Raw genomic sequence first — 11,615 nt, forward strand, 5'->3', positions numbered from 1 at the left:
AGACAATAAAAGACTTACTTTGTAATATTGTATTTGTTGTTTCCATATGTTTAAAAATACTAATTACTATTTTAAGCATTATATAAGTATCTGATGATTTTAATTGTTTTAAAAATCCTTTCGCCGCAATGAATTTCTGTCTGGTCGACTACGTGTCGACGCGTTGGTGCTTAGATACATGTATATCATTGTAGAAACTATAATATATTTGTTTATAATTTATAAATAATATTATTTGAATTGAAAACTTTTAGTTTATATGCTATAATAGTAATAAAATCAGTTCAGTCTCTATATTTCGGGAAAAATTGAAATGACAGATGTGTTCTTAGACCAAATATAAAACCAAATAGTAGGGAGCGTCGAGCAATCTATAGTAATTATAATTATTATAGATGATCATATTTAGGTTCTAAATATACTGCCCAAAACAGAATACGCATATAAAAAAAAAATTGTGTTCAAATAGGTAATTGTAGGAGACCTACCTCTTCTGATATTGTACACTTATACATACCAATAAAATGTACTATCTTCCTTCTATCAATACTATACCCCCCATATTAGGGCACTATAGATATGATATGTAGAGCCTTACCCATATTTAAGGTGTTGTCTGAGCCCAGTGTTGCCGAACTAAATATTTTTAGGTATGGCAATGAACAATAACTTATAGGTACTCATTGGCCATTACCCACCTCTCCATAGGATATTAGAACTACGTCGTGGGGGCTAATTATTAATCTCACCAATTATTAATGTAAAAAATATTTTTCACAAGTTATACTATTTACTGCATTATGTTTACATTATAGCATATTAGCATTATTTAATATTTTAACACATTACAATTAGGTTCATCTCCAGAACAAGTTTCCTCAAAATGAAGACCAAGTTATCATCTTAAAACGATATTTACAGTCACTGATTTAGTTTTTTGAGCTTTTAGCTAGGTACATCATCACCATTTAGTAATAATTAGAACTATTACATTTTTCTTATACCCGTGTATATGAATATTATTTATTATAATATTTTTTTTAGTAGGTACTGTACTATTTTTAAATGTTTACAATTTTAATGAATTTTGTTAGTTTTAACTTTAGATGCGTATTAAAAAAAATGTATTGTGGATCTGTGTTCAACTTGACAGAGAAAAAATTATTTATTGACGATATTTAAAAATAAAAATTGTTAAAGCTCAAAAAGAGTCAATATATTTTGACTATCTTGTAAGGAAAATGCTTAGGTATATTATGTAATATAAACATTTTGTTAAAATATAAAGTTTTTAATTTTTATGGTTATTCATTTTTGAGTTACAACAGAAAAACATAATCGATTTTGTCGATAACTGGTTTTGTGTAAAATTACTTTTATTTTTGTTTTTCACGACGCTTTCGAAAACAACTGCGAATTATTTTACTTTTGAGTTTTGACCCAACAAGGTACCAATTAAATACACTTTTCTATCAGAAAAGATGCTGAAGTAGAAATTAGAACCATTTTTACTGTCCTAATAGGTGAACGCAGACATAAAATAATTAAATGTAAAAGCACAAATCGTTGGAAAATAAATTCATTCATGTGTGCCGGGGGGCCATCACACCCGCTATTATAGTTAATACTAATTATTGTTTTATCATACACGTGCACTTGTAGAATAAAAATAGTAAATGTATTGAATTATCTGAGGTTTTTGACTTTTTACACAATATTATTGAATTTATTTATTAATGGTAACACTAGGTATTAATTAACTTTTTAATTAGTTATTGGCTATTTTTAACGTTACCACACAGTACATACTGCATGCTGCGACACACTAGGAAGTCATCTTTCTTATAATTGTACAATATATTTTAATACTTAGGATTACGATTACCCCCCAATTATATAGGGTATAAGCAAGTAAGGCAAAATAAAAAATAAAATATTATCATAAATTTATTATATTATTTGTAATCAGATTTTTAATGCATTATGTATGTATACTAATATTAATATAGGTAGGTACATAATATATTTTTATTATTATTATTTTTCAACTCACAATTAATACTCAATGAATGTGTAAGTAATAAAGGGTATCACTTGCACATAACAACATAATGTATGCATTTTTATAACAAAATAATTAATTTAGAGTACTCATAGTAATCAGCAAAACACATAAGTCATAACAACGCGTTTCTTAGGATGTTTGAAGTTGAACAGTTTAGTTATTGTGTATAGCAAAAACACAATTGCTCATTAGTAAGCGACGAGTATTAATCTTAGAATCACATATTAAATATATAAATGTTATAGTTTACTTATAACATTTAAGTCTATATTAAATATTTACAAACATAATTTGGATGTAACACATTAACTTAATTGCTGAACCAGAATAAAAATAATAGCTATTAACAGTCTTAACAAATACATCATTTAAATGTTAAAATTTTTATGCGGTTTTAAGCCTTTTTGTATGATGTAATACTGGAGGTGTACCGTTGTTCATATTTTGTTCAATTCTTTTTTGCTTATCAATCATTTTATTATAAAGAAAAATCATCAAATTAGTATTTTCCAAGCACACAAATGATTTAACTAAATTACTTAACGTTTCAAATGTATGTGACATTTCTGCATCCTCAATCTTTAAAATGATTTCATTACTAGCATCAATAGTATACTTATGAACAGAGTTACCTGTTAATATCCACAATTGATTACCATATGCTGCCAAATCCAAAACATTGTTTTCAAATTGAATAGTTTTTAAATTTTTAATACACCATTTGTTTTCTTTTTTCTCTGTTTTAATGAAATTAATTTCTTTAGAGTTATATAATTGAATAGCGGCTAAATCTTCAATTTCAATAACACTTTGAATTGCAGTTTGCAGAGTCAGTTTATCAAGAAGATCACCATTATCGAAGTCCCACAAACGCAGTGTACTGTCACCAGAGCCAGATAGGATAAAATTGTTCAATAAACAAATTCCGCTAACGTACGCCTCGTGCCCCATCATGTAATGCACAATGTTCTTGCCATTTGGATAATGTGAGACACGTACTTTTTCATCGTTGTCACACGTAACAATATACTTTTCATTATCACTAATACTTATGTCGAGGATCATAGACGAATGACCCAGGATACGGACAGGGAGTTCTTCAAATGCATAAACATCACCTTTTTTATCACCGACAATAATTACATTGGTTTTGGGTGTGAAAACTATGTTTGTTGCATGTTTTGCAAGTGTTTTGTTTTCAACCAACGTCCAGTCTGTGGTATTCCAGATGCTCAGAAGTTTACCTTTGTTCGGGTTGTACGCAAACAGTTTGCCGTCAGCTGAAAACGCTGCACATGCTTTTTGCAAGTCACGGTTGTTGATTGGAATGTTTTTATAAGCTTCGCCTAAACTTTCAGTGAGATTTTTCACATTTCCACTGTCTAATGAATATACAAAACATTTATCAACATCTATTGACGACACTACTACCGACTTTTCACTAACAGCCATACAAAACGTCATATTAATAATATTTCAAAATATTAAAATTTTAATAAGCACAATTTAATATTTATATTAATCACTAAGACAAAAGTCACAATTTTTATTTTGAAAAATATTTACAATATTTGACAGCAAGTAGAAACTAAATATTCCAAATTTAAATAGGTAACTACTATTATAAAATAGGTAAACATAACCAAAATTAAAATTATTTTTTAAATCGTTTTGTTGGAATTAAATGGGTAGCTACCACGATTAAAGATAGGTTGCACAACGAACCATAATAAAGTGTTGCTCCGAGTTTCCTTGTTATCACAATGATTAGCGGAACCGAGCATTGGCGCTCCAAGCGTTTAAATATTGAATCATATATATAAAACATATAATTTGTATGCCTAGTAGTGGCTAGTACTTAATTTTTACGCTATCAGCGCTAGTAAAAGCTTTTAGAGTATCGTTGATAATAAAAGAAACTATGAGCATCATTAAATTGTTTCTTATTATAGTTCGTTGGGCAACCATACTATCTTAGTCCGTGGTAGCTACTAAATATCGATATTCAGTGTTGCCTTGTATGATCGATAAAAAGTTTGCTATAAATTAACTCCAGAGTTCAGTTAATAAATAATAATTATTGTTATTGAAATTGATTAATTAAGTTTTGGTTTTCCTAAATTCCTAACACCATCGTTCAACAAACATTAAAATATTTATTAAAAGAAAATTATCGATAACGTAATTTTAAATATTCATCACAAAATTGGCATTGATAAGGACCATGCACATTGCACACTTGTTCTATGGTGCTATCTATTCTGTACCGGCAATCACGGACTAAGATATTATAATCATATATTATCTTAGTCCGTGCCGGCAATATTGTGTGATTGTACTTTTATTCTGTGATCACACCTATATAGGATAATAATGATAATATTATTTATTACTAAATATACATTTTGAACTACTATTTGAATATAATTGGGAATATTTATTTTATTGTCTATTATTATAATATAAGATTGTTCGAATGTCTGACGTCTTGTTTAAAACTGTAATTATTCAGCTTGTAAATTGCCGTGCAAAAATAGCGCTAAAAAGTGAACGACCACTAACTGCCAACAAGAAATAATCAGGCCACTACAGACCAAGCGGTGTTAATGTCATCGTGCCGAAGTTCAATTAGTGCGTAAATCCATCTCATAATGTCAGATTCGCCGAGGCCCAAAGGATTGAATACTTCGATTGTCGGGAAGTCATCACCGGCTCGTGGTAATTGCAGCGTACACTACTCTGCTGTTTAGTGTTCTATTTTATTATGTCTGAAAATGTGTTACAGAAGTGGATGTTCATGCCGGTCGTCCCGCACAAGGGCACAGCGGTAATCTGACTGGGAACCGTCGTATATTAAAAGACACCGCAGCAGATATCTTCAATCGTATGCAGCAATGGAAAATCCACCAAGACAGGGGATGTGTTGTGATATCAAATATATTCAATTTGCGAATGGAAATGTGAGTATAATTTTTATATTGAATATTCTGTAATTTATTATATTTTTGAAATAAAATAAAAAAAGTATTAAATACCTACAAATGCCATAGGTCAAACATTAAATTTCCAGATCAGCTCGAAGGTTTAGTGAAGGAATTAAAAAAACTTTGTGAGCAAATGGTAAGTACAAAATAGGTAGTCAATGTAAATTAAATTAAATTAACATTTTAACATTTGGTGTTTTTTTTTAGTTAGATATTGTTGAAGGACTCAAAATTAAACTAAAGAATCTTACAGCTGTATCGGTTTTAGAAAAAGGCAATTCGACACCACTTTTCATATCATGGACAACAGAACATTTTTGTATGATTAAAAATAACAAAATGTTTATTTTAAACACATAATTAACATTAATATATATTCTACAGGTAAAGTAACTGAGAAAATATTAAGAGCTTACCAAAAAGAACAGAAACTACATCAAAGTCTTCTATTGAGAATAGCAGATAACACGGATCCTGATATTCTGTTATTTTATCTTTCATGTTGGACATATCAGCCATATTTAGATCATAGCATAGAAAAAGAATTACATTGTATGATTAAAGAGACTAGACATGTATAAGTTAGTTTAAAAATAAATTAAGCTAAAAATAAGTTAAGAGTTATAAAAAAAGATATGAATTTATATTAATAAAACTATATTCTAATTTAATAACAAAGTTTTACAAGTCAAAAATACTTGGAGTACTCTCCTGAGCACATTTCCCTACAGATTGAATAAACTTAACAAAACCGGTATCTTTTGGTTTCTCCAAACCTCTTAATAAGCGGTTTTTCATAACAGCAACAAATTCTCGATTGCTTAATTGTCCATCAACTATAAATTAAAAATAAAAGTTAATAACACAAATAGTTTTAAATTTTTATAGACACTAGTAATGTAAATTATTAACTTACGGTTTTCATCAAATATTGTGAAAATTACATTGATTAAGTGGTCATTTAAGTCAACATGAGCCACTGTTTTTGCTACATGTTTTAAAGTGGCTATATAAAAAAAAAAAAAACAATAAGAAATCACTAATTAGTATTTCTATAATAATTATTTATTATTTATTATAAAAAGTGAAATAAACCTTGATCAATTGATGCTCCTGCAATATGATAAAAAGTAAGAGCCGTATCTACATCATTAATATTATTTAAAAAGTGAAAAAAATTTAAGTAATCTTCTTCGCTGATGCCTCGAGTATTTTCTTTAAATCTGAAATCATTACAATTATTAATCAATCAATATATCTTTTTAAAATAATAAATCTATTATCTAATCAGTCTGATAGATTTAATTAATAAAAATAATTTTAAATTTGAATACAATTTACAATATATCTCCACGAACCTTCTGTGTTTGGCACAATACATTGACACAATCATATTTTATTTATTTTAAATGAATGAATAATATTTATTTTAGGTGGCATATGAAATAATTTAATTAATAAACACTTACACTTTTTTCACTCGCTTAATTATGCGTGCTTTTTTTTTTGGTGCATATCCAGCATATGCTAAAAGTAGATCAGTAAATTCTACTTCTGTTATGGTTCCATCATCACTGGGGCCTTTTCGTTGAAACTAAATTTAATTGTTTAGTGTTAAACACATAATTAGTGTTACATAAATAATGTTTTAAATTATAAATTACCTCTAAGCCTAAAATTTCTGTCTGCAATTGTTGTTGAAAATCAAGGAATTTCTCTATAGTTAGTTTTTCATCAAGATTTTCACCAAAAAAATATGTTGTTAATGCTGAATTGACCCCCTATGATTTATACACAAGTAAAATATGAAAAATTTAATTACAATTTTATAAGGTTTATATACCTTAAAAGTATTTCCTGTATTTGCATGATCTCTATGACGACTTCCGATACTTGTCTGATGTCGGATTAGGGTAGCAACTTTTTCAAATTCTTCACAGTCTACATCACCATCACCGTTTAAATCAAACATTCTGAATGCAATTTCAAAATGTCTTTTTGATGCTATAATTATATTTAAAATAATACTATAATTAATAAACTATATTAAATTATAGCAACAATAAATCAATGAAATGTATTTTATTGATACACATACTTGACAGTACAGTTAATAAAAATATATAGTCAGAAAAAGTTATTAGACCAGAACTTCCAAGTTTGTAGAATATACTGTCTTCATTTAGTGCCAATTCTAATCTCATATGTGTATTCTAGAAAATTAGATAAATACTGTTTATAACAATTAAAGATCATTAAAACATTTTAACTATCTATAATAAAAATTGAAATGTTTAATTAATAATATACTTTTGGGTCATATTTTTTATATTGATCAAGACCAAGTCCATCCGGTTGTTTGATTCCCGGTGTCATAGAACGTAGGAAGTCATCTGGTGTCATAAATACTTCATGAGTTTCTAGTCCATTAGAGTGCATATGTGTTACTTGTAAGGTAGCAAAATATCTAAAAACCTTGTCTGGTGTTGAAAAGTGACGTATCCTGTTCTCGTATTCTATAATCTGAAATAAAATTAATTTATTATTATTACTATTAATTGATTTGTCATTAAAACATTTAAGACCTTTCGATCTCGAAATCCAACTATTTGTTTAGGTTTTTTTTTTTTTTTGTCTATAGTTGCTTCTATGATTTCATCTTCTGGATTTTCATCAGTAGTATCAACATGGCTGTCAGCATCTACAGGAGGAAATACTACCTCAATAACTCTGAAAAATATGTAAAATCATTACTAAATATATTGTTCTTAACAGATCAATTAAATATATTATATAATGAATATTATCAATGTATATACCCGAATAATATAGGTACAATTAATAGTAATATATTATAGAATGGGGAACAGCTAATATTTGTGATGAATACATAATATTTTTATATTGAGAGGTATGAATACCAACCGTATCTATGGAGTTCAATATAGGCAATTTTCTTTAGTGCGAGTAACTGTGTATAAAATAAATAGCAGAGCGCTCCTGTACATGTCAGTAACGCAGAATTTTACACACTAATTATAAATGAAAATTTTAGTGAAACACTGAAACTTAGTTTCGTATTTACAATAATATAGCCTATTGAATGACAGTAGAGTATGAACACCTATTATACAAATTGAAGATAGAAAGTTTATCTGGACTTGTATAGGAGTCGATTTTTTATATTTTATATTCAATGTCCAATATTTTGCTCTAAAATGTATGATATTTTACTTTTTAAATTAAAATTATTAAGTTTAGTAATTAAAATATTGACTTTTAAACAGGCATAGGTTAACTTCTTTTCTACAATATTGATAAAAGGTGTATTTGTTCTCAAACCACTCAATAAACCATATTATTGGAAATAAAAAAATACATTTTCATAGAATTTTTCAATATTATTCATACCCCTTAAAATAATTCAAATAGTAAATGAGCAAATATAAATTTACATACTTGTCCCAATTAATAAATTGATAAATTATAAAGCCTATAAAAACCAAAATATAACATTTTTTTAAAGGATGTTCTGGAGGATCTCTTCTATGACCAAAGTTCTTATAAGTACGCCGATGATCAAATTTAGCAACAGGTAATACAGCTAACATGTTAAATGTTCCATGGTTTTTTAATAAGGTTTGTCTTGAATGTAACCCGTAACCCAAAATTGGGCGTAGTTTTGTAAGCCACATATCTGAAAAAAAAATGTTATTAAGTTAAATTTTAAACTTGTTTTAAGTAGGTAGGCTTTTTCAGTAATGAAACCTATAGGTACTTTGTTTCAGATTTAAATATTTAATATCAGATGAAGATTAAATTAAATAATTTTAAATTTGCTTTCGTCTCCTAATGACAATATTTTTACAAATTATATCTAAATATAAATTTAGATGATTTAAAAAATAAATTTGAATCTATAAACTGTATCCTATAAGGAAGTACTTTTAATATTTTGTATGGGTGTTATTATGCATTTATAAAATAGTTTTTAGGGTAGGTATCTCGTATCAATAATTTAATTTTGTTTTTTTTTGTGTATTACTGTATTAGTATTTAGATTTTAGACTATTTAGTAATAGGTATACAATTTAAATATATAAAAGCAAATTAGTTTTAAGTTTTAATAACTATTCTTCTAATTCGTCATTTCTTTAAAACTTAATTATGGGAGATAATAAGAAAAAAATATTGAAATATCATATTGTTTTCTAAAAAAAATTGTTTAAATAAATTTGTGATAAGATAGTGGAATTTTCTGAATACTTTGAGATCATGAACGTGTTGATAGTCCAACTGAAATATCTAGGTGCAGGTTAGGTTTATATTACACATTCATAAGGTTTTAGGCCTAATAATATATTTTATGTAAATACCTAATCAATTTAACAAATTAATTTCATAATATTATTTGCTTAAAATATATTATCAATTATTGAATATTCTGTAACATAATAAATTAACAACTCAAATAATAATTAACAATTCATTTGGAATAAGCTTTATAATTCCAAAATTATCTTTTTTACTTAAGATGAATAAAATAATACACGACACATTATTTAATTGGTTTTACTGATGTTGATCTGATCTCTGATAAATAATATAATAGGCTTGACGATAACAAATAATTTTGAACAGAATTCAAGAACAAAAGGTTATCGTTCATTATTGTTTTCCAATGTATTCATTTAAGCCATCTACGTAAAATATTACATCTTGCAAAGTAAATTTAATAGCTGATGCTGCGTTGAATGTTAATCAAACCTATAATAATATACAGCTGTACGGGGGAAATGTCATCATATTTTGTACAATCAGAGCACACAATTCCGCGAAGATTGTATTATCGACATCTGTATATTTTCTTATATAATTGATCGGACTTTGGATTTTCGCCCACATATATAAATACTCATCGACAATTATTTAGATGGTCAGTAATTTGTCACTGTAGTGTGTATCAGACCATATTATTACCTGATTATTCTCTAATTCGTGGACTCAACCGATTGGACGGATCATGGCATCGCACGGTCCATTGGATGTTGCGTTCCTCGATTCAATCCGGTCGAACGACAATATTAATTACCAAGTAATAATCACTGGCCCCAACTGGGTAATCGGCGACGATTTATTTATTATTAAATATTTTAATTAATTATGATTCACGAACCGCACAGAATGCAGATATAGAATTACACTGATAACAAACGGCTGACGTAAGGAAATACGACTGATAGCGTTTGTGACCTTTTTTTTTTGTTTCCTCCTTTTCTCGTGTACGTTTATCGATTTTTAAAATCGCCACCTAAGAAGCCAGCAGCTGCGCGTGGGCCCGCCTGAGCAGCACTTCTTTGCGCATGTCCGCTATAATCAGCACCCGTACACTCTTATCAGCTCGTTCGGCGTTTTGGCATAGTATCGGGCGCAACGAGTTGATGGTCGTAGCTGCTTATTCGTGTCGTGCGCGCGGAAAAAAAAACAACACAAACGGAAGAAGAAAATTGATTTTTCATCGCCGGCCTTGTACTTAACGAATACACCGCGGCTCACGACCACTTTAACAATACCTTACATGATACATGTTTACCGGAATGCGTAATTCAACATGGGGCTTCCGGCCGAAAATAGCTCACTGCCAAGAGGTAAGTACCTATACCCACCCAGTTCTTTAATTTATACCTAATGTCTGCGTTCGGTAGACTGCAGAGGTGAAACCTCGCATTTTATCGTCCTCTACGCATTGAAAAAGATTTTTTTCATCATTTTTATCCTCATTTTTGACTGTTTGATTGCAATGTTTCTTTGGTTGTAGTAGGTACTCTTCATGGTTCTCTTTCAAATATTCATCATCTGTCTTATATTGTATTTAGCCCAACATTTGGTTCAAGCTAACAGGTATCCGCCATAAGCAACTAATCAATTTGAGTAGCATTTCAAAACCCAACTTGTTTGGTCACCTTAACCACTACAAATTTGAAAGTAAAATACCAATGTCTGTCTCCCAAATGTATGCTTACAGAGCAATGTTAATGATTTCAACATTTTTAAAATTAAATTGACAAGTTACTTGGTCAAAAAGTTGTCAAAGGTAATAAGAAGGCTATGAAAAGAATAATAGGGGTGTGTCCAAATATTCTTATAATTGCTGTGGTGTTATTATTATAATTTTGTTGTAATCTGATAATTTTTTTTACAGGCACACAATGGTTATCTAAAGCGAGCAACCACAGAACAACTATTGGAAGTTTTCAACAAAGTAATTTTTCCTAGAGTAGATAAACTTATAGGATAAAACATAATATTAGACTGAAGAATTTATTTTATTTTTCAGTATGCTACTGTTGAGAAGCAAGGCGAGAAATACATCAACTCTGTAGATTTCTTAAAAAATTACATCGGCATATTGAATGAACCGTCCAGTGACTTGGATTCTTTGCGACTGTTAAGTGGAATTGTTGATACAAACAAAGATGGGTTAGTAAATAAAATAAAATTTTCAAAATAAAAAAAAAAATTACGTTACATTGTGACGCAAAAATTAATAGTCGCCATCATGCCAA

General features: G+C 28.7%; 4 protein-coding genes across 5 annotated transcripts in view; 2 read left to right on the plus strand and 2 right to left on the minus strand.

The window, feature by feature from the left end:
- Nucleotides 1–1,936: 1,936 nt before the first annotated feature.
- On the minus strand, nt 1,937–3,690 carry LOC103308521 (tRNA (guanine-N(7)-)-methyltransferase non-catalytic subunit wdr4). Its single transcript, XM_016802154.2, has one exon. It carries the CDS (start codon nt 3,527–3,529, stop codon nt 2,450–2,452), a length of 1,080 nt encoding a protein of 359 aa, XP_016657643.1. The 5' UTR covers nt 3,530–3,690; the 3' UTR covers nt 1,937–2,449.
- Nucleotides 3,691–4,389: 699 nt separating this feature from the next.
- Cinp (cyclin-dependent kinase 2-interacting protein) lies at nt 4,390–5,723 on the plus strand. The gene is given in 5 exon segments (NM_001205167.1): nt 4,390–4,783; nt 4,851–5,025; nt 5,116–5,185; nt 5,257–5,368; nt 5,434–5,723. Coding segments are annotated over 5 exon segments (621 nt in total). The 5' UTR covers nt 4,390–4,716; the 3' UTR covers nt 5,631–5,723.
- On the minus strand, nt 5,364–10,362 carry LOC100164082 (calcium uptake protein 1 homolog, mitochondrial). 2 transcript variants are annotated; one of them, NM_001205165.1, is given in 11 exon segments: nt 5,364–5,885; nt 5,966–6,055; nt 6,145–6,272; nt 6,519–6,643; nt 6,714–6,830; nt 6,893–7,053; nt 7,148–7,262; nt 7,360–7,572; nt 7,635–7,779; nt 8,509–8,746; nt 10,030–10,362. In NM_001205165.1, coding segments are annotated over 10 exon segments (1,485 nt in total). In that variant the 5' UTR covers nt 8,745–8,746; nt 10,030–10,362; the 3' UTR covers nt 5,364–5,730.
- A 99-nt stretch (nt 10,363–10,461) lies between these two features.
- The window catches only part of aralar1 (calcium-binding mitochondrial carrier protein Aralar1), a 6,859-nt gene continuing 5,705 nt past the window's right edge, over nt 10,462–11,615 (plus strand). The window contains exons 1-3 of the mRNA NM_001205163.1: nt 10,462–10,697; nt 11,252–11,311; nt 11,387–11,529. Coding sequence (NP_001192092.1) covers nt 10,635–10,697; nt 11,252–11,311; nt 11,387–11,529 — 266 coding nt within the window. The 5' untranslated portion in view covers nt 10,462–10,634. The remainder of the gene's footprint in view (nt 10,698–11,251; nt 11,312–11,386; nt 11,530–11,615) is intronic.

This window comes from Acyrthosiphon pisum, chromosome A1, assembly GCF_005508785.2.
Source record: "Acyrthosiphon pisum isolate AL4f chromosome A1, pea_aphid_22Mar2018_4r6ur, whole genome shotgun sequence".
NCBI lineage: Eukaryota > Metazoa > Arthropoda > Insecta > Hemiptera > Aphididae > Acyrthosiphon > Acyrthosiphon pisum.

Bases quoted from the DNA above. Each gene is read 5' to 3' on its own strand.
- LOC103308521 (XM_016802154.2), bottom strand. From the start codon at position 3,529: ATGACGTTTTGTATGGCTGTTAGTGAAAAGTCGGTAGTAGTGTCGTCA.